Source organism: Notolepis coatsorum, assembly GCF_963971535.1.
Source record: "Notolepis coatsorum genome assembly, chromosome: 12".
Classification (NCBI taxonomy): Eukaryota; Metazoa; Chordata; class Actinopteri; order Aulopiformes; family Paralepididae; genus Notolepis; species Notolepis coatsorum.
The window spans coordinates 48,965,782-48,992,114 of NC_140176.1; the positions used below are offsets into that span (position 1 = coordinate 48,965,782).

General features: G+C 45.7%; 1 protein-coding gene across 1 annotated transcript; it reads right to left on the bottom strand.

The window, feature by feature from the left end:
- Window positions 1-340: 340 nt before the first annotated feature.
- On the bottom strand, window positions 341-23,959 carry myd88 (MYD88 innate immune signal transduction adaptor). The gene is made up of 5 exons (XM_084326515.1): window positions 23,498-23,959; window positions 22,443-22,562; window positions 9,374-9,551; window positions 4,689-4,780; window positions 341-1,779 (listed from the first exon to the last, which is right to left on the bottom strand). The coding sequence occupies exons 1-5, from the start codon at window positions 23,808-23,810 to the stop codon at window positions 1,625-1,627; spliced, it is 858 nt and encodes a 285-aa protein (XP_084182641.1). The 5' UTR covers window positions 23,811-23,959; the 3' UTR covers window positions 341-1,624.
- Between the last annotated feature and the right edge of the window lie 2,374 nt (window positions 23,960-26,333).

A 26,333-nucleotide genomic window follows, 5' to 3' on the forward strand; every position in this document is an offset into this window, starting at 1 on the left:
TGGTGGTAAATGTAAAAAAAAATAGCCCACGGTAGTCCACTGAGTAGAGTCCACACCATGTTCAGCTCTTGCGCAATCACGACACATGCTGGAGTAAAATCGCATGTGCTGCTGCGCTTGTAGGCTGTCATGCTTTTTTAAATATAATATAAAATAGATTCGATTAGATAGATACAGAAAATAATAGATTGAATAGAATATATTGAAGCAGATAAAAACAAACATTGCTATTTTGTCTTAAATCCCAGTGTAAGACAAACTTGCATTCACTTTCATTTGATTCATTTACCTGTGTTCTTACAGGATAGATACATACATACATAAATAAATAAAGCATACGGAAAGATGAACAGCATTTAATGACATTCAACATAGCATACATCCATTTGAATACACAATAATAAAAAAAATAAAAATAAAAAAAGATCGTCATCAACACAGGAAGAGAGAGGGAGATAGTGCTATAGTGTTCAAGTTGGTAAAGGTGAACAACAAGCCTAGCCCTAGCACAACAGGAAATTTCACAAGAATAATAACTCTAAATTGATTCTAATCTATAGGTGACTGAGAAGAGGAAGTGGCCAATGCAGGAAAAGCAGACATGACAGTGTCCATATATGCAATGTAACATCCCCAACAACGTGCAAGCCTGTAGCTATTACAATCTCTAAGCTTATTAAAAAATATCTATCACATTCATCGTACATTGAAAATATTGCAATTTACACTCTGCTGCAATTTGGACTTCACAGTCATTAAGAAAAAAAACTTTTAATTATTATCTCACTTTTTAAGAAAACACAAGTAGTAGCGTTACAAATATATATACAACAAAATAAAGGTACCATGATGCTAACATGACGGGACACAAACAGAATGACTTCATACTTAAAATGGTCCGACAGGGAGGATGCAATAAACCAAAATGACTTACAATCAGTGTATATAAACCTGATGGTTTAATGTCCCCTACATGGTCTCGTAGGAAGCAAAACAGTACAGCTGTCATGCCGTGACATTTGAAAATGTTCTCAAAAAGGCTGCATTGTGGGAGGCTAGGGCAGGTACTTTCCATACCAACAGAAGTGGGGGTATCCCCCTTGATTCAGTGCCCACAAATCAGGGTAAAAGACAGTAGTATATGTATGCATCATGTTTATGGTTTCTCACTGCTTGTGAATTCAGTGCATATTCATATATACTGTATTATGTAATATATATATTGTACTATGTATGATACCTATGATTAAGAATATGGTATTTATAGTAATATGTTTAAGAGAAAGGATATTGTAACTATCCGATTTGAATGCCACTTGGTTGTTTTGTCTGTAAATGTCTTATCTATTGTCATGTTTATATATGTTGTGTGTTTGACCCCAGGAAGAGTAGCTGATGTTCTGCATGAGCTAATGGGGATCCTAATAAAATCATCAAATCATCAATATATTTGGCTTGGTCCGTGGTCAGGGCAGAGAGAGAGCTTTGGCCAGCCTCTCCCAGCCAGAACCAGGACTGGGTGCAGGGCCGGGTGTAGTCGCAGATGGTCAGGGCTGAGAGAGAGCTTTGGCCAGCCTCTCCCAGAACCAAGACTGGGTGCAGGGCCGGGTGTAGTCGCAGATGGTCAGGGCTGAGAGAGAGCTTTGGCCAGCCTCTCCCAGAACCAGGACTGGGTGCAGGGCCGGGTGTAGTCGCAGATGGTCAGGAAGCGCAGGATGCTAGGGAAGGGCTTCTTCATGGCCTTGTAGACCACTGGTATGAGACGTTTGGTTCGAGCTCCTGTAATAATAATGACATGTAAAGAGGAGAGGTTACAATGAGACTCAGGTCACCAAAGAGATACCATACTGAGAGACACCATACTGAGAGACACCATATTACTGAGAGACACCATACTGAGAGATACCATACTGAGAGACACCATACTGAGAGACACCATACTGAGAGACACCATACTGAGAGATACCATACTGAGAGACACCATACTGAGAGACACCATACTGAGAGACACCACACTGAGAGACACCATACTGAGAGACACCATAATGAGATACCATACTGAGATACCATACTGAGAGACACCATACTGAGAGATACCATACTGAGACACCATACTGAGAGACACCACACTGAGAGATACCATACTGAGACACCATACTGAGAGACACCACACTGAGAGATACCATACTGAGAGACACCATACTGAGACACCATACTGAGAGACACCATACTGAGAGATACCATACTGAGACACCATACTGAGAGATACCATACTGAGAGATACCTGAGAGACACCATGAGAGACACCATACTGAGAGACACCATACTGAGAGACACCACACTGAGAGACACCATACTGAGAGACACCATGAGAGACACCACACTGAGAGACACCATACTGAGAGACACCATGAGAGACACCATACTGAGAGACACCATACTGAGAGACACCATAATGAGACACCATACTGAGAGACACCATACTGAGAGACACCATAATGAGATACCATACTGAGGCCCCGTTTAGACGGAAACGCTAGCAGGTGAATCCGCAAAAATATTTTTTCGGATGTGCCTTTCGTTTATACGGAAACGGCGTTTTTACGGGGTGGAACCGCAAAAAAGTGAGACTACCTTCCAGGGTGGAATTCCTAGAAACGCAAAAGCTTTGCGCTCTCGTCTAAACTGTTAAAACGTATAAATCTGATAAAACGATGACGAAAGGTTTGTCACGGCTCTGGTCGCGCGTACTGCTTACGTCACAGGTAGCAGGTATGCGCCAGTAGCCGAGACGTAAACAAAGCAAGTATGTCTGACTTATATCAACGGAGATCACCTGAAGGCTACATTGGCAGTACTTTTAACCCTTTCACTGCCACACGACAGAAGGTTACCCCTTTACTATCACACAACCGGCTGTCGTGTGGCAGTGAAAGGGTTAAATACACAAGAATCTGTCCCGCGGCGTGAGTGGACCCACTGTCTGTGAGTGACTGCTTTGGTGCAATCACATTCCCCATCCACAGTCTGCGAATCAGAGGCAGAGTAGGGCGGGTCTTCACAGCACGTCATGTGACATATGCGCCAATCGTGTGACAGCGGGTCTCCGTCGTTACAGCGTCGTCTGCACGGAGAATTCCACTCCAAAACGCTTGTCTAAACGTAAAATTAAAAGTGAAACCGCAAGATGACTTTTGCGGTTTCTGTTCACAAAACGCTCGTCTAAACGGGGCCTGAGAGATACCATACTGAGACACCACACTGAGAGACACCATAATGAGACACCATAATGAGATACCATACTGAGAGATACCATGAGATACCATACTGAGAGACACCATACTGAGACACCACACAGAGACATCATACTGAGACACACCATACTGAGAGACACCATAATGAGATAGATACCATACTGAGAGATACCATACTGAGACACCACACTGAGAGACACCATAATGAGACACCATAATGAGATACCATACTGAGAGACACCATACTGAGAGACACCACACTGAGACATCATACTGAGACACACCATACTGAGAGACACCATAATGAGATAGATACCATACTGAGAGATACCATACTGAGAGATACCATACTGAGACACCATACTGAGAGATACCATACTGAGAGACACCATACTGAGAAACACCACACTGAGACACCATACTGAGACACACCATACTGAGAAACACCACACTGAGAGACACCATACTGAGACACACCATACTGAGAGACACCATACTGAGACACACCATACTGAGAGACACCATACTGAGACACACCATACTGAGAAACACCACACTGAGACACCATACTGAGACACACCATACTGAGAAACACCATACTGAGAGACACCATACTGAGAGACACCATACTGAGACACACCATACTGAGAAACACCACACTGAGAGACACCATACTGAGACACACCATACTGAGAAACACCATACTGAGAGACACCATACTGAGAGACACCATACTGAGAGACACCATACTGAGACACCATACTGAGAGATACCATACTACACCATACTGAGAAACACCACACTGAGACACCATACTGAGACACACCATACTGAGAGACACCATACTGAGAGACACCATACTGAGAGACACCACACTGAGAGACACCATACTGAGACACACCATACTGAGACACACCACACTGAGAAACACCACACTGAGACACCATACTGAGACACACCATACTGAGAGACACCATACTGAGAGACACCATACTGAGAGACACCACACTGAGAGACACCATACTGAGACACACCATACTGAGAGACACCATAATGAGCAAAAGAAAAAATGTAGTGACAAAAATAAATATCATCTCAGGAAATGTCAACACCTCAACAGGAAGTTTCAACTACAGCAAATCTACCAGAAGATTAGCGGATGCCTTCGTGAGATTTATGTGTAAAACATGAGCAAGGATCTGTGTGTGTGAGTGTGTCAAGACTACAAAGATGTGCCAATTGCCACACATATGCATGTTCATAGTTAAAAGCAATTAGTGCAACTTTCCCTGACAAATTAGAAATAATTTCCTGTTTTTGTAGCTAGTATGTTTGCATCTTTGGCTTGCACAGAATACACAGACTGTGTACGTACATGTGTGTGTGTGTGTGTGTGTGTTTATGTGTGACAGAGAGTGTATCAAAAGGTCTTACCAGGACAGAGACTGAGAGCAAACTTGGTCTGGAAGTCACAGGCATGACTGTGGAGGTAGTCGTCTGAGATCACAACCACCATTTTCTTACACCTACACATCAGAGCAGACATGACAGCATGAAGCACAAATACTGTATGTACCGGTACACACATTCACGATTCCCATCGTCACAAAGATACCTGCCCTTTAAAAGGCAAGTGGTTAAAAATTACTTCAAAGTTGGAATAATAAGTTGATATTACGCTACAGTATATAATGTGTTAATATTATACTATCTACTTCTGCACCAACATTACCTGTGATGGGACAGGAGATTTGAAGTTATTTATCTCATTTTAACTATTTGCAGAGTTTGCACAGTTACTGCAAATAGGGCAGTGTCCCTTTGTAGGGCAGAACAGCAACAAGTAAAAAATAATAAAAATAAAAATAAAAAAAATATATTTTTTACGGCCCTAAATTATGGGTAGGGACCCAAAATTGGGTCACTCACAAGCCTGACTCTAGTGGGGCCTCATTATGGTAAGAGTATGGAAATGCTTTCACGAGACCTGCGTCCCAGGATGATACAAAAAAATATCTCATTTGGGACCAGATATGAAAAAGTCTTAACCATTTGGTTGCCGAAAACGTAGAACTACGTTTCTGTCACCCGATCGTTGAGTGCCGGAAACGTAGATCTACATTTTTTTCTCACGGTATTTCTTTTATTCACTATTGCCATTCATAATTCAGTGTGCATGCTGTACTGAATGTGTCTGAGCTGGCAGACGGTCTTATACCGCCCTCTAACGCCTTCTGCCATTATTGCACCCCGTTAGAAACGGGTTAGTTTCTTTTCTCTGCCAAAACACTCCGGCAAAACTCCGGCAAAACACACGCTTGTAGGGATGGTTTGGACTACTGACCCCACCCGCCCGTTGAAGTGCAATGCCCAACAACGTCGGAGACAGGATCACTGTGGGTAACTGGAATGGCGATGAGATAATTGGATAATTTTTTTTGCATTACAACAGAGAACAGGTAAGGACACTATATATGAAAGCTTGCGTTGATCTGATATTTATTTCTACCGCAATTGACGCTATCTGTGTTTTATGTGTATGGCTGTTTGCCGTTGGGTTGCAGGAGGGGGGGTAGGGGGTGCGCCGGTCTAAACCACATTGCATGCGTGCACGAGGAAGGATAATAATGATGGTCTAGCGTTGATTTCAGGAAGATCCGATAATCAGGAGAAAAATTACATGTTTATTGAATTACACAAAAACGCTGTTTTAGCGTCTTTTCCCTGGAATTACTCAGAAGCAACCAAACTATATTCATATTCAAAGCGGTATAAAACGGAAATGTACGGATGAAAAAAGAATCTGTTTTTTGCACGTTGACCAGAAGCAACTCACTGAGACTCGACAGCGTTATTAGACCCATAGCTATACTATAAAATATAGGTTTAGCTCTACAAACTACAACTACGTTTACATGGGGTTAAAGGGGTCACTTCCCGGAAGGGGCGTGGCACTCAATGTGTTAAGAACGCAATATCTGACCACAAGTGACAGGCAACACATGGTTTTTTTTTCTACTTTTTCTCCTCCTTTTTCTGTATTTTTCTCCCATCCCAATTTAGCCGCTATGCCAATTCCCCCCTTCCTTCCTGGTCGTTGCGCGCATTTGCCCCCCACTTTCCGGTCTAGGGAGGGTTGATAGATACTATCACATGTCTCCTCCGATACATGTGGAGTCAGCCAGCCGCTTCTTTTCACCTGACAGCGAGGACATCACCCCAGTCATCACACACATAATAAACCTCTCCATAAAACAGGGACACGTCCCCAAGGACTTCAAAATTGCGAGAGTAACACCCCTGCACAAAAAGGGCAGCAAATTAGACCCAGGCAACTACCGCCCTGTTTCTATCCTTACCTCCATCTCGAAAGTCATGGAAAAAATTGTATACGAACAGGTTGAAAAACCTCGCGGAAAAAAAATCTAATTACGAATTCCAATCTGGCTTCAGAACATCCCACTCCACTGACACATGCCTTCTCTATTTGAACGACCACATCAAACAAGAGGTGGACGCGGGCAAATACTGCGGCATGGTCATGCTGGACCTACAAAAGGCCTTCGACACTGTCAATCACACCATTCTGATTGACAAGCTAAAAGCAATTGGTTTTGATAGTCTATCAGTGAGCTGGATACAATCCTACCTGGAGGGGAGAGAACAGATGGTGGAGGTAAATGGTGCCCTACCCCCCCCCCCTCCCAGTGAGCTGTGGTGTTCCACAAGGAAGCATACTAGGACCGCTACTGTTCCTAATTTATGCAAATGACATGTCGTCAGCTTGTGACTGCAACTTGTTCCTGTTTGCGGACGACTCAGCCCTGCTGGTCTCTGACAAGAACAAGTTACAGGTTGAAAAAACCCTCAGCTCGGAACTAGGCTAAATCTGCATATGGCTCGCCGATAACAAACTATCATTACACATGGGCAAAACAGAGTCCATTCTCTTCGGTTCAAATAACAAACTGCAAGACTGACGGCTTCTCAGTTACAGTGGCAGGGCTGTACAGTGCGATGATATGATCGCAAATTGCCCCCTAATTTGGTCCGTGCGAGTTTAAAATAATATCTGGGGGCAAGCTTGCGAGTGGTGATTTCAACCCTTCATTCGCATTTCACTCCTAAATTAATCCATACAAATTGTAGTAAAACATTAGCCTACAACCAGGGCTGTACAGTGCAATATAATGTTGCGGTTGTAATTTCATTAGACAGACCAGCGCGGACCTTTAATAACATGCAATTTAATTGACACGAGCAATGAGCTAACGGTAGCTTCTAACCAAGGTATCCATTAGGATTATGCTAAGCTAACTAGCGATCTCTGCTAACCCTGGAAAACGGTCAAAGCGGACTCCACAAGACTAGTTCCATTCGTGAGGAAAGGGGGTGGGTTATATTGACAACGCTTGACAACAGAAGTTTAAACATAACTTCATATTTATTGGTTATTCATTTCTGTATATCATTCAATTTCGATCTCCGTGTGTCTCCATCTCCATCTCTTCCTGTTTACATTCGAGTGTGACGTCATCACCTACGGCAGCTTAGACGATCAAAACGCGAACCTAGAACAAAACCCGAAGGGGGGGGGGCTGGCTCTCTTGTTCGTTCAAGTAGCCAAATGTTACACACAGTATAAATACTAACTGGATAGTTGATGATATAAACATTTAATTTCATTATCTGAAATATTCTAAAATCATTAAGTCTGTGTGATTATTATTTTCTCACAGTAGTGTGTGTGTATATATATAATATATATATATATATATATATATATATATATATATATATATATATATATATATATATATATATATATATGTGTGTGTGTGTTTGGCTAAAGTGGAAAACACAGTACTGTGTAAAAGGCACCCAAGAGTTTTTATATAAATTGTCTTAGATGTAAATAATTTTTTTTATTAGTGTGTCAGTAGACTACTCTTAGTACATTTTCATTAAATTATTTTTTAAAGCATCTTCATGGTTTAATAATGCAAACATATGTTGCAGGGACTTATTATAATCATCATATTGGCGTGACTGTATGCATCAAAGGGTTAAATCAAGCATTTTTAAGTGCTTTAGAGGAAATGTCAAAATATCGCGATATCATTTAGAGGCCATATCGCCCAGCCCTACTATAATGGTAAAATAGTTATTTAAAAATGTGCCCCTAAAAAATATTCTTTGCCCCTAAATTTCTCATTTAGGGGCAAGTGTGCCCCTAGTGAAAAAGCTTAGCGTACAGCCCTGAGTGGGTGACAATATTGTCACAAGGAAAGATGAAATTACCTACCTGGGTTCCATCCTAGAGGCTAATCTTTCCTGTGACAAAATGGCATCCAATGTAATAAAAAAAGTCAACCAATGAACTCGATTCTTGTACCGGATCTCCTCTCTGGTAAACAAGAATACCCTGAAGACTCTGGCAGGAGCACTCATTCAAGGGTACTACGACTATGCTTGCACCTCATGGTACCAAAGCACCTCAAAGGCACTAAAAACAAAATTACAAACATCTCAAAACAAACTGGTCAGACTACTGCTTGACCTGACTCCTAGAACCCACCTCACCCCAGCCCATTTTGACAACCTAGGATGGCTTAGAGTAGACGACAGAGTACAGCAACTTGCAATGGGCCTGGTCTACAAGATACACTACACGACCAAGGTACCCATGTACATGTCAAAATACTTCCCAAAGGTCAGTGAATACCACGATCACAACACCAGAGGGAGCTCCACAAATCATGTTAAACCCAGATTCGGCTCAAACAAGGGACTAAACACGTTTCGCAATTATGCCACGTCAATGTGGAACGCCCTACCCAAAGCTGTAAAGGAATGTGAATCCCTACCCACATTCAAAAACACTCTCAAAGAACACCTACGGGTGACTGCAATTCGAAACTGGCCCCTGCAAATGTCCTAACCCAACCACCTCCAATGTACAGTAAATGACCAAGTATGGCTTTGTCAATATTCCAATGTACAGTGTCCCCTACCCAACCCCCCCCCCCCCCCCACCCAACCAACCACCTCCAATGTACAAGCGCCTTGGTTACAGGTTACAGCTGCAACGTTCTATTAACTTTCCTGTAGTGACCCACCTCTTCTCGATGAGTTCGCCAGTGATGGTCCACACGCAAGAGCCTGGGAGGACGTCTCTGTCGAACACACACAGCTTCAGCCTGTGCTGCGTCTGCTCCAGCTGCTGGATCATCATGTGGACAAACTCAAAGTCACCCTGGCAGTAGCAGATGAAGGCATCAAACAGTTCTGGTGCGCCTATTATATGGGAACACAATACACCAAGTCAAGGTTCAGGAAACTGTGTGATGGAAGAAGAGTGATTTTATTGTCAATTTACACAAGGCTAATTAAATGTACCACCCTCCAGTTGCTAGCTCGCAATTGGAATACATCCTCCTGTTAGTAACAGGCATGGAATCAGCAACCTTTCGGTTACTAGTCAACCTCTGGGACATCCTGCAATTGCACACAGGCTATGGTACGGCATGGTGGTGTCTGGTGCAGCATGTTGACGATACAGTGCCTAACAAATGTAGGGGCAGAGCTTCTGATGAACTGTGAAGTTAAAGAGTAAGCTAAGATTTGTTAGATCCGTTTCCTATTGACGTTGTTGATCAGTAGAGTCCTTTCTCAGCGCAATACATGCTGCTCTTTGTACAAGCCCTGAAACCTACACTACAATCAGTATCTTGTACAATGTCATCCTTAACTATTGATAATGATGTAATTGATGTTGATAATGATGTATGTAATGTCTTGAATATTGTTGTATTGTTGTAAGTGCCGGACCCCAGGAAGAATAGCTTTTGTCAAGTGCAAAAGCTAATGGGGATCCTAAATAAACATAAACATAATCAGCCAGATCTGGCTTAAAATAGTAATATATTCACTTTTGTATCGGTGAAAGAAAACAGCACAGTCAGGAGTCGATGTAAGTAGAAGTAGACTTTGGACTTTTGTTGATACGAAACGTAAATATATTACTTATATACTGTATGTATAACATAACGTACATTATGTAGCTTTTTTCCTGTGTTGGTCAAGTACTTTATTTACGTTTTCTGACGAGACCGTGTTGCTACAATGCACCCAAAGTGTTGTGAAGGATCAGATTAAACCGAATATATATATTTATTTATGGATATATATTTAATAGTATTTGTATATCGTTTGATATCCCTTGTATATTCTTTGTACATATACACTGAATATCCCTTTAGTCTACTCCAGCCCATAATAGTTCATTCTCTCATTGGACAAGAACCTGGCGCCAGCAGACAAGCCCCTTGAGTCAAGTTCAATAGTGCCGACGAACATGTCCCAACTAGCCCCGGTTCCGCGTAGGAATACGGCTACCGAAATACGAATGGTACTATTTGTTCACCGTGCATATAAATATGGCGCAAGTAAAGTAGAACTTCCTTTTAGTCCATTAGTCCTTTACCCTCCAACCTAGTAACAGACGTGAAGCCTCACCCACGACCCACGTGTGGTGCAGTATGGCCTATTTGGCCCCAGAATAGGCATTGAGACCTCGTGTAAATTCATAGCTGAATTGTCATAGTTTGGCACCGTATTTCTATTAAGTAATAATAGTCTATTATGTATGGTGCATCGTTCGGTTAGAGTTCTAAAGTGAGCAGCACCCCCATCGTTTCCTCGCGTTATCTAGAGTCTTAACCAGGCTGGGCAGACCACGCGTGGTGCTTTCATCCGAGGAGTTCTGGGCGAGGACGAGTGGACCTGCACATTGGATTACCTACCCGGACGACTGCTGAGCCTATACGGCATGGAATATCTATTTGCTTTGGGTGCTTTGATTTGTGGAGCGGATAACAGCCAACGCCGGTGAGTGTTGGAATTACCCCCGAGAGGAGCCCAGGTGAGACGGCGCTCAACCCAGACCGAGGCCGCCTCGCTTCTCCTTCGTTGTGGACCTACAGCCTACAGCTACCGTCTACAAGAGGGCCCAAGTGTATTCATCTGTGGATCAAGATCCTGCGGGCACTGTGTTCTGTACCTGAATTCTCTCCAGGAATTGTTGGCCAGATGGGATGCAGCTGACGGCTCTCCAAACCCCCCCCCCCTACTGACTTACAACCAGCAGGACCCCTTTAGTATCCCGCTATAATCCTTAAGTACCATCGCTATAGTTCCCTAAAGAACCAGGTTGTATACTTGCTTCCTGCGTAACCAGAGATTGGACATTCAGTGTTGATTTGCCTACGAATACTCATTTGCCTTACAAGTGCATTCAAATCATAAATGTAATTAAGTGAATGTTGTATATACCTTTTGCTATATTAAACCTTCGACTGTTATATTTGTGTGGACCTGATTTCATATGTGGGAAAGTGTTCATCATACTTAGATATCGTGTACTGTATGGCCAGAAGTTAAAGTACATCAAGCGGTAGTGGTTTAATGATACCATACTTATCAATACAGTCAGGGAATTGTACCCCTCAGTTACAATTGGTCCTTCGAGCCGGAGGGTAACTAGTGTAATATTAATATAGTGTTATTAATATTGAAATGGCCTATGATGAACACTCCACGAAACGGTCCTCCTAACGTAGAACGCCCGCGGCGCAGACGACAGACACCTCAGTACTTAGAGGATTACGCTGTCAGTCAACTACCTAGCCTTCTACAGACGGTAAACGCGGTAAAAGTAGAAAGTAAAATTATGTCTGACCTTAACGACCAGGTTACCCCGACCACAGAGGCCCTAATGGGTTCTAATGTAACTGACCAAGCTCACGGTGGGGACCAGGAGGGAACAGACATGCCTTTACCCCCCGCCAATACCGAAGAAGTAGTCCCCGACCAGCTCCGGGAGGAAGACAACCCTCCAGAGGTGGAACCCTGCACGGAACAAGATGAGGAGAGCGCAGAGGAGATAGAGCTCCAGGACTCCCCAACGAGTACAGCCAGGAGCGGCTCACCTCTACAAGCGTCTTCCCCCAGCGAGGCGGAGAGGATGCTGTCACAGGCGTTCCTCGTCAGCCTGACAGCTTCTACCGAACGCGATCGACTCCAGGGTGAACGCGATCGACTTCAGGGTGAACGCGATCGACTCCAAACACAGCAACGGAGCGAAGAAGAGCACATACGCCTGGAGATGAGACGCCTTCAGACGGAAGAGAATATGGCAAGAGACCGGTCCGACACCCAGCGCGCCGCTGACGGTGCCCAAAGAGAAGCAGAGCGCGACATCGCTCTCATCCAGCGCGAAGCCGAGCGCGACAGACTACAGGGCGAGCGCGACAGACTACAAGCGCAGCTAATGGAGCAGCTGATCACCAAGGCAACACCCTCTCCCTCCGCCAGGGGTTCAAGGGCCTCGTCGAGACAACAGTCAAGGGCAGCATCCCCTAACCGACCAAGCGACCCTGAACTTGACCACCAGAGAGAGCCTATACCCCCCGCAGACCCCCTTCCCCGACCGGTCCAAGCGAGACCCAGCTACAAGGAAGGAGCAGCATACACTGCGGAGAGGCTAAATAAACGACTACAGGATCTAGAGGACCTGACAGAAGAAGAAGAGGGAGAGGAGGAGAACCAAGCCCGACGACAGCACAGTACTCCACCGGACCAGGAGGTCCAGTACAGCCCAGGCTATACCCCCGCGGCACTGCGCTACAGACCCCCGACTCTATTCACGGGTGAGCATGACGCACGACCAGCCCCGAGGAACAGCACCTGGACCAGCGGGCCATGGTACCCTGCCGGTACCAGCCCACAAAGAGGCGCAAGAGGAGACTCGCCTAGGAGGCCTCTCTCCCAACGCTCACCGATGTGCCAGCCATCCACGGCGTCATACATTGGCACACCGACATTTCCAGACTTCACCCATGAGAATCGAGCACAGTACACGGAGCTCCGGATGTGCTTAGAGACAATGATGGTGGATGTCGTTGACGAACGCCACAAGTATGCAATATTACTGAAGCACCTGAAAGTACCCCGAGCGCACAATATAGCGCTAGCCTATGCCACCTCTACGACCCCATACACCGCGGCTCTAGCAGCGCTGGACCAGAGATATGGACGTATATGGGATTACGTAATCCAAGAGATAAGGCATATTGACCGCCTACCCCCAGCAACAGACAATCGCTCACTAGACGACCTGTCTATAAAAGTGCAGTCCCTGGTAGGGATGCTGGGAGCGCAACGAGAAAAGGGTATGCACGAGCTATACGCCAACTCTAACGTCGAGAGGATTTTAGAGAAGCTGCCGCCCGCCAGACAAGAGCGCTTTAGGCGGCAAAGAGACCACCGTGATCCTAACGGTCCCGAACCATCCCTCCTCGATTTAGCCGACTTCCTGACGAGAGAAGTCAGCAGCCTACGCTTGGATACATTCGTGCGGAGCACACCAAGCTCCAGAGAGGGACCTAGGAGAGTAAACGATGGAAGAAGATCAGTGACTGTCATGCACCAATCAGAATCAGTACCGAGCAGTAAGAACCACAGTACCCCCTTGAGAAAAGAGAAGTGGAAGATGGTGTGCCCGTACTGCGAGAAGGAACACTGGCTGTCACAATGTGACCTGTTCAAGAAGATGAATGCAGAAGAAGTGAGTCAATGGATAAAGTCCAACAGGCGCTGTTACCGATGTGCGCGCAGTCACATGGCAGCCGAGTGCCGCCTAAAGAAGAGGTGCAGTCGGTGTGACGGAGCCCACCTAGATGTCCTACACGACAGTAACAGAAGAAAGCCTGCACCTGCACCATCGAGCAGCACAAAGGCAAGTGTCATGTACATTGACCCCGCCAGCAGCAGCGGCGCCCAAGTGCTCTTAAAGGTAGTCTGTGTAACATTGAGCCACCAAGATAAAGTCATGGACACTTACGCCGTCCTTGATGACGGGTCAGAGAAGACCCTTCTCCTCGCATCCGCTGCGGCCCAGCTGGGACTGCGGGGGAGCGAGAACCAGATGACGATTCGGACAATAAGAAGAGATTTAAAGATGATAAAAGGCGAGAATGTCTCCTTCACTATCGCAGCAAGCGGGCAGCCAGAGAGACGGTATAGGATTACAAATGCTTTCACCAGCCAAGAAATAGGACTATCACAGTACACCTACCCCATCGCCAAACTGATGGATAAATATGTGCACCTGCGTCAACTACCTATCCCGCTCATAGACGGTGCCACCCCGACCCTGCTGATAGGCTCCGACCATGCAGACCTCATAGTCCCGATAGACCGGGTCCATACAGGACCCAGAGGCTGTCCTGCAGCCGTCGAGACCCGCCTAGGATGGACACTACAAGGCCCCCTCGCTAAATCTCTCAACCGAACAGCAGCCACTAGCTGCCTCCACTCCAGAGTGACAGAAGAAGACACCACTCTCCTGCAGCATGTCGAGAGGCTATGGACACTAGAGACAATGCCCTTTAAGAACGAAAAGAAAGACATTCGTTCTAAAGAAGACATTTACGCCATAAACCTCCTCGAGCAAGGGACAAAGAGAGTCACAGTCGGCGGAGTGATGAGATACGCAACTCCACTCCTGAGGCGAGAGGGAATGCCCACCTTTCACGCCACGAAAGAAGCTACGGAGCGGTATCTATTGAACACAGAGCGGCGCCTAGCCAAAGACCCCGCTCAAGAGAGTGTGTACCGCGCTGAGATTGAGAAGCTAATCACAGTGAGACACGTAATGAAGATTGACATTAAAGAGGCCGATCAGACGACCGAATCATGGTACGTGCCGCACCACAAGGTCCACCACAACGGCAAGGATCGCATTGTGTTTAACTGCAGCTACCAGATCGGATCCCAGAATCTGAATAAAGAGCTCTTGCCCGGCCCCACACTCGGCCCCTCTCTACTAGGCGTGCTACTACGTTTCCGCCAGGACAAGGTGGCTATCAGCGGGGATATCAAAGGGATGTTCCTGCAGGTGAGACTAGTGGAGGAGGATAAGCCCCTACTGCGGTTCCTATGGAGAGAGAGGATCGGAGATGAGCACCCAGCCATCTACCAATGGGAAGTCCTCCCCTTCGGAACCACATGCAGCCCGTGCTGTGCTACATTTGCACTGCAGAAACATGTCGCAGAGGACCCAGCAGCAGATGAAGAGGTCCGACACAGTGTGAAGAACAGTTTCTACGTGGACAACTGTTTACAAAGCGTTTCGACCCAAGAAGAAGCCGAGGCTCTCCTACTCAAGCTACGCGCCTCCCTGATCAAAGGCGGCTTTGATCTCAGGCAGTGGGCCAGCAGCGACCCGCAAGTATTGCGCAGCCTCTCCCCCGCGGACAAGGCAGCCAGTAGCGAGACCTGGATGGCGACCATCCCAGGAGAAGCCCAAGAAATGACACTAGGACTAGTCTGGCGCTTCAAAACAGACTCGCTCCACTATAGACACAAACCCCTGACCACGGAGCAGGGAAGGTCGACGGCGATACCGACCACCAGACGGAGTGTGTATAGAACACTCGCCAGACAATATGACCCGTTGGGATGTATTCTACCTTACACCACCAGGGCAAAGATGATTGTACGAGCACTATGGGACAAGGACCAGGGCTGGGACGACCCAATACCCGCACACCTTGCCTCCACATGGAGAGAGTGGGAGACGGAACTCCGCTCACTCCCAGGCGTCAACATACGCCGCAGCTACTTCCCACCCACAGTGAGGCCAGAGACATGCAAGATGGATCTACACGTCTTCAGCGACGCCTCCGAAGTAGCCTATGGATCTGTGGCCTACTTGCGTGCCCAAGAGAAGGGAGGAGAGATACACACCGCTTTCATCCTGGCTCGCTCAAGAATAGCCCCACGAAAGCAACAATCTATCCCGCGTCTAGAGCTCTGCGCAGCCCTAGCAGGAGCGCATCTAGCCACGTTAATCCAACGTGAACTCACCATCCCGGTGCAAAGAACAATCTTGTGGTCAGACTCTACGACAGTACTCACATGGATCAAGTCTGATTCATGCAGATACAAGGTCTTCGTGGGAGTCAGAGTCACAGAGATTCAAGAGTTAACAGAAGCAGCAAGCTGGCGGTATGTGGACACCAAACACAACCCAGCTGACGTCATCACCCGGGGAATGTCCCTAGATGACCTCACCCGTCACAACATCTACAGTGACGGACCAGAGTTCCTCAAGCTCCCGGAAGAAGAGTGGCCTACGTCCACCCCACGGGAGGCGAGTAAAGAGGAGGCTGAAAACAAGAAACCTATGTTCTGTGGATTGAGCACAGTCGCCTCCACAGACCCCAACATAGATGATTGCCTCACCCTACAGAGTGCGCAGCTAAAGACATTCCTGTGGCACCACCCAGAGATTCAGCCCACCACTGACATTTCAGCAGCTGACTACGAAGAAGCAGAACTTCTTCTACTACAACGAGCCCAGAGAGACTCGTTCCCCGATGAGCTAGACTGTCTACAGGGAGGAAAGCCCGTCCCATCAGACAGCAGACTGCTCCACCTGGCACCCGAGAGTGACGCCCATAATCTCATCAGAGTGGGTGGTCGTCTGCGGAGAGCCCCCGACCTACCGGATGACGTTAAGTACCCGATAGTCTTGAACAGCCGACACAAGGTCACAGAGCTGATCATAAAGAAATACGACGAGGATGTGCACCACGCAGGAGCAGAGAGAGTCTTCGCGGAGATCAGACGTCGCTATTGGATACTTCAAGGGAGAGAAGCAGTGCGACGCTTCCAGCGAACCTGTCTAGACTGCCGAAAGTGGCGCGCGCAGCCCAGCATACCCCGGATGGCTGACCTACCTCAGGGTATCTGCAGGTTTAGCCCAGTCAGATTTAAGGCTTTTTAAGACTTTTTAATGCCACTCAGAATTAAATTTAATACCAATTTCACGATAACAAAATGGCAAAAATCATGGGTACTCTCAGTACACTCATTCAAGGGTACTACGACTATGCCTGGCTACACCTCATGGTACCAAAGCACCTCAAAGGTACTAAAAACAAGATTACAAACATCACAAAACAAACTGGTCAGACTACTGCTTAACCTCACTCCTAAAACCCACTTTACCCCTGCCCACATTCAAAACCGCTCTTTAAGAGCACCTACGGGAGGCTGCAATTCGAAACTGGCCACCGTAAATGTCCAACCCCCCCCCCCCCCCCCTAATGTACAGTCTCATCCCCATCATATATATATAATATTTTCTGTTAGGATCTCTGGGTAACAGTACTGTATATTATTTGCATATCGTATATGTCACAAATGTAACAGTACTACAGTATATACCTGTATGTCATGCATGTCCCTATGCCATAAATGTCATGATGTCATGTATGTTTTTACTGTATTTATTTCTGTATATTTTATTTCATTTTTATTCTATTTTACTCTACTCTTATCCCAGGCAACTTGATTGATTTGTGTTATTATTCTAATTAGTGACCTGTCCTGTCTAAATGTTTAAATGTTGAGCGATTTGCAGTGTCAAATTTCCCACGGGATAATAAAAGTATTTCTATTCTATCTATTCATTCATCCAGTTGTTTTGTTTTTGTGGTTTGGTTGAATGAATACTTTATTTAACAGATTTAAGAATGGGTACAATACAGTACAGCTCAATACACACAATAATAAGGGGATGCAGACCAGAGAAAGACTTTCGTCTTGTTTACATCAGGGTCCCCCATTTTCAATTCATCATAACATTTATGACATACACATATACAGTACGTTACTGCGTTCCAACCTACAACTGCTCCACACCAGTTCCACGCCAGTCTCCGTAAATGTTCCGTTATAAAAATAAAATACCATTTCAATACACAACAAGTTTTCGTGTTTTGAAATACATGAAAGGAAATTAGCTAACGTTGATTCGCCTAACGTTAAGGCTTTGCTACATGCTGCGTATTTCAAAACACTGCGGTGAAAACAGAGTCCGGTAAACACAAGTTTGTAATTCCAATAGTGTATTCTGCCTGTTACTTGACTATTTCGATTATTGAAGTGGTATTTTTAAAACTAACATTTACGGAGACCGGTGTGGAGCACTTGTAGTGTCGAGCCAGGCTGAGACACGTTAATAATATGATCCATTAGCTCACCTTGCATGTGGCTCGAAAGTGCACTCTCCCCCATCGTAAAAATCTTCAAGTCCTTTCTGCATATTTTGCAGACGGCTACTCGAGGATGTTCTCCTCTTTTCAACCATGACTTATATTTGATATTTTCGAGCCAGAGCTCATTAAAACGGCAGCCTCCCGGCATTTTGACCACACACACGCGCGCTGTTCTCAGATAGCACAGCTAAAAACACTACGGGTAGAGCCGAGCCACATTTCATTTTGCGTGAAAGGCGATTTCAAAATAGGCTCAATCGAATCGCTCCGACTTATTTTATTTCTTTGTCTAAACAAACCAAACTATTCAGTCAGATAGCGATTTATTATTAAATCTATGTCTTTGTCTATGGCATTTTTAAGACCTCTGAAAATGGATTTAAGACATTTTAAGACAAACTAAGGCCTTAATTATTGATAAACAAATTTAAGACTTTTTAAGACTTTTTAAGGATCCGCGGACACCCTGTACCTCCCTGTCGCCTCCGACTCGGCGACAAGCCCTTTCACTCCACAGGCATGGACTGTTTTGGCCCGTTGTATATAAAGAAAGGAAGAGGAACCGAGAAGCGGTGGGGTATTGTATTCAAATGCATGACCACCAGAGCGATACATATCGAACTCCTTCCAACCATGAGCACAGACTCATTCCTTATGGCCTTCCGAAGATTCACATCGCGGAAAGGAAAACCGTCTACATTGTTGTCTGATCACGGGACAAACTTCAAAGGCGGAGAAAGAGAGCTGAGAGAGAGCTTCCAAGCTATGGGCCCAGAACTTAAGACCCACCTCGCTCCATCCCAGATTGACTTCCAGTTTAATCCCCCGAACGCACCCCACTTCGGTGGAACCTGGGAACGAGAAGTACGTTCTATAAAGACAGCCCTGTACGCCGTGCTTGGGGCCCAGACTGTGGCGGAAGAAGTCCTAATGACAGTCCTCACGGAGATCGAGGGAGTATTGAACTCCAAGCCCCTCGGTTACGTCTCAAGTGATGTAGCAGATGTCGACCCAGTCACCCCCAACACACTCTTGATGGGGCGGCTGGACCCCGCGCTACCCCAGACAATGTACAGGCCTGAAGAAGCGAACGGCCGAAGAATGTGGAGGTACAGTCAAGTACTGGCTGACAAGTTTTGGAATAGCTTCCTACTCCACTATCTACCGTCTCTACAGACCCGCCAGAAGTGGGTAAAAGAGAGAGACAATTTGACAGAAGGAACAGTCGTCATGATTATCGACCAGTCACTACCCAGAGCTATGTGGCCGGCTGGCCGCGTAAGCAAAGTGATCACCGGTGCCGATGGCAAGGTCCGAGCAGCTGAAGTGCTCGTCCAAGGGCGGACTTACACACGACCCGTGGCGAGGCTAATAGAACTGCCAAGACTCCCAGACACTATCGATGACGACCATGACCCCACGACTTTGTGAGTTGACTGACCCTTACAGCGGACCTTGAGTGGTAGACAGTGCGGTTAATCTGTCTCTGCTTAGCTAATTAGGTGGGACTAATTAGGGGGCGGCTGTTGTGAAGGATCAGATTAAACCGAATATATATATTTATTTATGGATATATATTTAATAGTATTTGTATATCGTTTGATATCCCTTGTATATTCTTTGTACATATACACTGAATATCCCTTTAGTCTACTACAGCCCATAATAGTTCATTCTCTCATTGGACAAGAACCTGGCGCCAGCAGACAAGCCCCTTGAGTCAAGTTCAATAGTGCCGACGAACATGTCCCAACTAGCCCCGGTTCCGCGTAGGAATACGGCTACCGAAATACGAATGGTACTATTTGTTCACCGTGCATATAAATATGGCGCAAGTAAAGTAGAACTTCCTTTTAGTCCATTAGTCCTTTACCCTCCAACCTAGTAACAGACGTGAAGCCTCACCCACGACCCACGTGTGGTGCAGTATGGCCTATTTGGCCCCAGAATAGGCATTGAGACCTCGTGTAAATTCATAGCTGAATTGTCATAGTTTGGCACCGTATTTCTATTAAGTAATAATAGTCTATTATGTATGGTGCATCGTTCGGTTAGAGTTCTAAAGTGAGCAGCACCCCCATCGTTTCCTCGCGTTATCTAGAGTCTTAACCAGGCTGGGCAGACCACGCGTGGTGCTTTCATCCGAGGAGTTCTGGGCGAGGACGAGTGGACCTGCACATTGGATTACCTACCCGGACGACTGCTGAGCCTATACGGCATGGAATATCTATTTGCTTTGGGTGCTTTGATTTGTGGAGCGGATAACAGCCAACGCCGGTGAGTGTTGGAATTACCCCCGAGAGGAGCCCAGGTGAGACGGCGCTCAACCCAGACCGAGGCCGCCTCGCTTCTCCTTCGTTGTGGACCTACAGCCTACAGCTACCGTCTACAAGAGGGCCCAAGTGTATTCATCTGTGGATCAAGATCCTGCGGGCACTGTGTTCTGTACCTGAATTCTCTCCAGGAATTGTTGGCCAGATGGGATGCAGCTGACGGCTCTCCAAACCCCCCCCCCCTACTGACTTACAACCAGCAGGACCCCTTTAGTATCCCGCTATAATCCTTAAGTACCATCGCTATAGTTCCCTAAAGAACCAGGTTGTATACTTGCTTCCTGCGTAACCAGAGATTGGACATTCAGTGTTGATTTGCCTACGAATACTCATTTGCCTTACAAGTGCATTCAAATCATAAATGTAATTAAGTGAATGTTGTATATACCTTTTGCTATATTAAACCTTCGACTGTTATATTTGTGTGGACCTGATTTCATATGTGGGAAAGTGTTCATCATACTTAGATATCGTGTACTGTATGGCCAGAAGTTAAAGTACATCAAGCGGTAGTGGTTTAATGATACCATACTTATCAATACAGTCAGGGAATTGTACCCCTCAGTTACACAAAGCAAAGAAAGGAAAGCAGAGGACCCCATTAACTGTACATTAGTTTAGTGGCTGAGGAGCTGGGCATCCAGTAGAAAGCACAGCAGGGATTGTGTTGAGAGAGAGAGGACTCCCTATGACAACATCATGGATGAGTAGGAAATAGGGCTAGGAATCCAAAATTCTGAACTTACCCCTTAAGAGTCAAGCTGAAACCTAGCCCCTTCCGTGACTGCGATGTGCAAGCAGGGGCTGGCTTTTGAATACGCAGTCACTCTCAGCTATGTAGCTACCAGGCTCGTTTGGACCACCAAGCACTGCTTCTGAGCTCGGGGTGGGTCAAAAATATATCAGATATGAATTTCAAAGGTACCCAGCGTACAATTAGGGTTTCACACAGCGACGTGCTGGGGTCTGAAAGCTCGGAGTTGCTAATAAACATTTTAAATCATTGTTATAAAACGAGTGGTACTCACAGAGCGAGCCTTGTATTTTCGCCGTTGGTGTCACAGCGCATGCGCAGCAGGCAGCCAAATATGCATGGTACTCACAGAGCGAGCCGTGTATTTCCGTATTTGGCTGCCTGGTGCGCATGCGCTGTGACACCAACGGCGGAAATACACGGCTCGCTCTGTGAGTACCACTCGTTTTATAACAATGATTTAAAATGTTTGAGCAACTCCGAGCTTTCAGACCCCAGCGCGTCGCTGTGTGAAACCCTAATTGTACGCTGGGTACCTTTGAAATTCATATCTGATATATTTTTGACCCACCCCGAGCTCAGAAGCAGTGCTTGGTGTTCCAAACGAGCCTGGTAGCTACATAGCTGAGAGTGACTGCCTATTCAAAAGCCAGCCCCTGGCTTGCACATCGCAGTCACGGAAGGGGCTAGCTGAAACCCAAAGTGAGGTGAGGTGAGATACACCTGAGAGACTTGAGAATGATACGACTTGGATAAGACCCAAGATGGGTTAGTGCTGCTGTCATTTTACCACTGGGAGACAATAGTCTCGCTGTCAGAAGTAGTAACACTGGGGTTGTGTCCCATGATGCGGTTAACCGCCTACTTAACTGTCAAATAATAGCACCGTCATAGTAACAATGTCATAGCCCATATTAACAGATACGTGTTTAACTGGGTCACGTTTGCATAGGTGTTATTGTTGTACACTGACCTTCCATGTCTGCCAGGGTGATGCCTGTGCACTCTTGTGTGCGAGAAACGCAACTGTCCACCTCAGGTACCTGAACCGGGGGCTCCCTCTTCTTCTCAAGGTACCTCTTGACATCCTCATCTGACATACACAATATGCACACACATTTGAATGATTTTTTTTTTATCCACTTTTTCTCCCGTTTTCTATATTTTCTCCCATCCACATTTCGTATCATCCAATTCAACCCTCCCCTGTCAAGAACGCTGTTTCTTGCCTCCCACAAGCCGGCTGCAATGTGGACTAAGTCATACATAGCACAAGTCCCCTCCGGTACTTGAGGTAACAGCAGTCGCATCTTTTCACCTGCGCAGCTCGATCTCTCAGTGGTGAGGAGTAACGCATGGGAGGCTCACGCTGCCCCCGACACTTCCTGATTCTACACCAACCGACCTGTAGGAGTCGCTGTCCACAACGCCCGATCCCCACCCATCAGTTTCCCACCCTCTAATACTGCCAATTGTATTAGTACGGACGACCAGCCAAACTGAAAACAATGTGGAGAGCTGGATTCGAACACGCGAACCCAGCGTCTCCACATTGGTGGCGAGTGCCTTGCCCACTACACCACCTAGCCGCCCATTTGAATGATTTCTTTATGTACACAGAAATGACAAACATTTGCGTGCACACAAACATTACAGTTCAATTGGCAAGTGATGTTTTAAAAAAATGTATTCACTTTCTAAACTAGGTAAGCTATGTAATATTCCTAAGTTATGTACAATGTCTAGTTCAAGTTTTGTTTTATTTGTCACATATATAAGGTACATGTACATTACAGTGAAATGCGTGGTTCTGTATGAGCCCCCTGGGGTTCTGTATGAGCCCCCCATACAGTAAAAAGAATAAAGACCCAACACTGTACAATTTATACAATTACGAACTAAAGTACGAACTAAAGTACAAAATAAAGTACAAAATGCTAACTTTTTCAAATGCAAAAATGCAAGAATGAGGTAGCAGTACAACAATGATATTGCTTAGCCTCAACATGTCCTATTTGACCAACCCACCTATCAAAGGACGAAGATCTTCCACAATATCTTCCCTCTCTGCCTCTTTCAGGATCGACAGTAACTTGCCCACACTCGCATCGGAACCACGGGCTTGCCAGTCCTCTAATATCGTCTGGGTCGGGTTCTTAGAGGCGTCGTAATTCTTGATCTCTAAATAAGAAAACCCCATGGTCTCTGCGACAGTCATCCAGTCCGCGGCCACGGCGCTCCTCGGGTTTAAATATAGTCCCAACTTTTTTCTCACTTTCATATTCAGAGCAATAAGGGGGATATTCCACAACAAGCCCACGCCAGACTCGCTACAAGCCATATTGGCGTATCGGGCGACCTTTTAGTAAATAGATACGAATTATAAAGACAGACTTAACGGGGACATATGTTACAACGCGCTATAGCCTGTTTTAGCTGAAAAACAATGACACTTTATATCGCGTTTCTTTCCACTAGCAGTCTGATGAGCCTACCTGACAAGGGAATGAGGAACTGAATTGATAAACATGTTAGCACATCCTCCCGCCTGCGTCACTCGGGGGAGGAGTAGAACAAAGTTAACAACATCTACTGAACAACAAAAAATATATACATAGGCCTACATATATTAAGGCTATAATTGCCTAATAGCAGCCCTATGTGGGGAGGACACGACACGAAAAGGGGTTTCCTGTCCTGATGAATCAGGAATTGTTATGTCATATAATTATTATTGAAGTAATAATTGTATTTGTAGGCAGTTTTCTTCAGAAAAAGATGTGCGTGGAGGAGGTGCGTTTCAGCTCTCTGTTCCTTTTTCCAGTAAACGCCGGCCCACTTCCTTGCTAGTATTGCATGTAGCAGCGAGACAGTAGTCGATATTATCTGGAAATCAGTTTAACGGTGGAACATTATATTTAATTTAACCTTCCCATTGTGACACTGTTTTGATATCCTGGATGGCTACATAACAAAAAGTCACTGTTGAGCAGAAACCTCATACAGCAGGCCTGTATATAAGGGATCATCCCTATGTTCCCCGGGTTCTATGTTCCCCCGCTTTGATTGATTAAAGGGGAACTATTTTACTATTTCTTTCACTATTTGGGCACTTTTACACAAGTCCTGTGAGTTTATGGAACACCACTGTAATTCATTTTTTATTTTATTCATTGTTTTGTATTTCTAATCAAGTCCTCAAAAACAGCATTTTTCTACCTCAAGATCCAACCACTGTGTGGCCTGGTGCCTGAGGAGCCACATTATTATGCAGCTGAGTCTCTCTGACATCACAAATCAGCACATTTTCAGATGACTCAGTTCAGTGAGGGTGAATATTGTGAGAGGAGAATTGGAAGAATGCGCCAATATGAGAATTAGAGACATAGATCATATTAATATAAGTCCACATAGCTAGGAAACAATGCTAAACACTGAAAAAGGCCATTATAAGATAGTTCCCCTTTAATAGATTGAACATTTTATTAATTTTTATTATTTTATTAATTATTAATGTCCGCCTTGTTTCGAATGGTTAAGCTTAGGCCCTCTTTCGAACTGGTTAATGTTAGAGTTTGGAATCAGGGCTGGTGGTCTAAAATTTTCAATCAATCAAAGCGGGGCACATAGAACCCGGGGAACATAGGACCCGGGGAACATAGACATGCTCCCGTATATAATATAGTATTCTGTTTTCAAAGCTTAGGAGTGCTGATATGGGGTTAGTTACCAAGAACACAGTCTTTATGAACTCATCCAAACTAACAGATGAAAGCTGACTCTAGATCAGCACTTGAAATTTGAGAGGCGTGGACCAGTGTTTCATGAGCGTGTGCATTGTAAATGCATGCTTTTGAAAATGAGCAAACAAAAGAAGACCTTTCAGGCATCATTTTGGTCCGGGATAAGTTCCAGAGGAAAATGGACTAAACCTACGAAGGGCTGAGTGGCGTCACTGCAGTCTTCGATGACATCCTGGTCTATGGCCGGACCAAGGAGGAGTATGACGCAAACCTGCAAGCCATGCTGGAGAAGACCAGAGAGAGAGGGGAGTGTGTCATGGTAAATGGTAAATGGCTGCTTTTTTATATAGCGCTTTTATCCAAAGCGCTTTACAATTTGTTACTCACATTTTACCCATTCACTCACACATTCACACACCGACGGCGGAGGCAACCATGCAAGGTGCCAACCTGCTCATCGGGAGCAATTAGGGGTTAAGTGTCTTGCTCAAGGACACATCGACACGCTGCCCAGGAGGAGCGGGAATCGACCCGGGAACCTCCGGATTGCCAGACGACTGCTCTACCTCCTGAGCCACTGTCGCCCCGAGACTGTCAAGCAAGACTGACCCCAACAGGGAGCTGAGGCTCCAAGTTGATGCATCTGAGAGTGGCTTAGGGGCAGTGCTCCTACAGGAAGGCAAGCCCATCATGTACGCATCCAAATCACTCACAGCCACAAAATAAAACTAGGCTCAAATCGAGGAAAGAACTATTTGTTGTTCTCTTTAGGGTGTAAACGTTTTTTCACCGATATGTCTACCGGCACCAGGTCATCGTAGAATTGGATCACAAGCCGCTGGGAGTCGGTGTGAGAAAGCCCCTCGCAGCAGCTCCACCACGCTGGCAACGAACGATCCTACATGAATGATCCTAGCTGCAGAAATATGACATTGCGATCATCCATCATCCAGGTAAAGATATTCATGGCGCAGATACACTCTCCAGGAAGTCAATAGCCTACACAGTGACCACACTCAGAGCGAGGGCATGGATACTCAGGTTCACACAGTCATCAGCAACCTGCCGGTGAGCCACAGAAAGCTTGCTGACATCAGAGCAGCCACTGGACAGGACAGTTA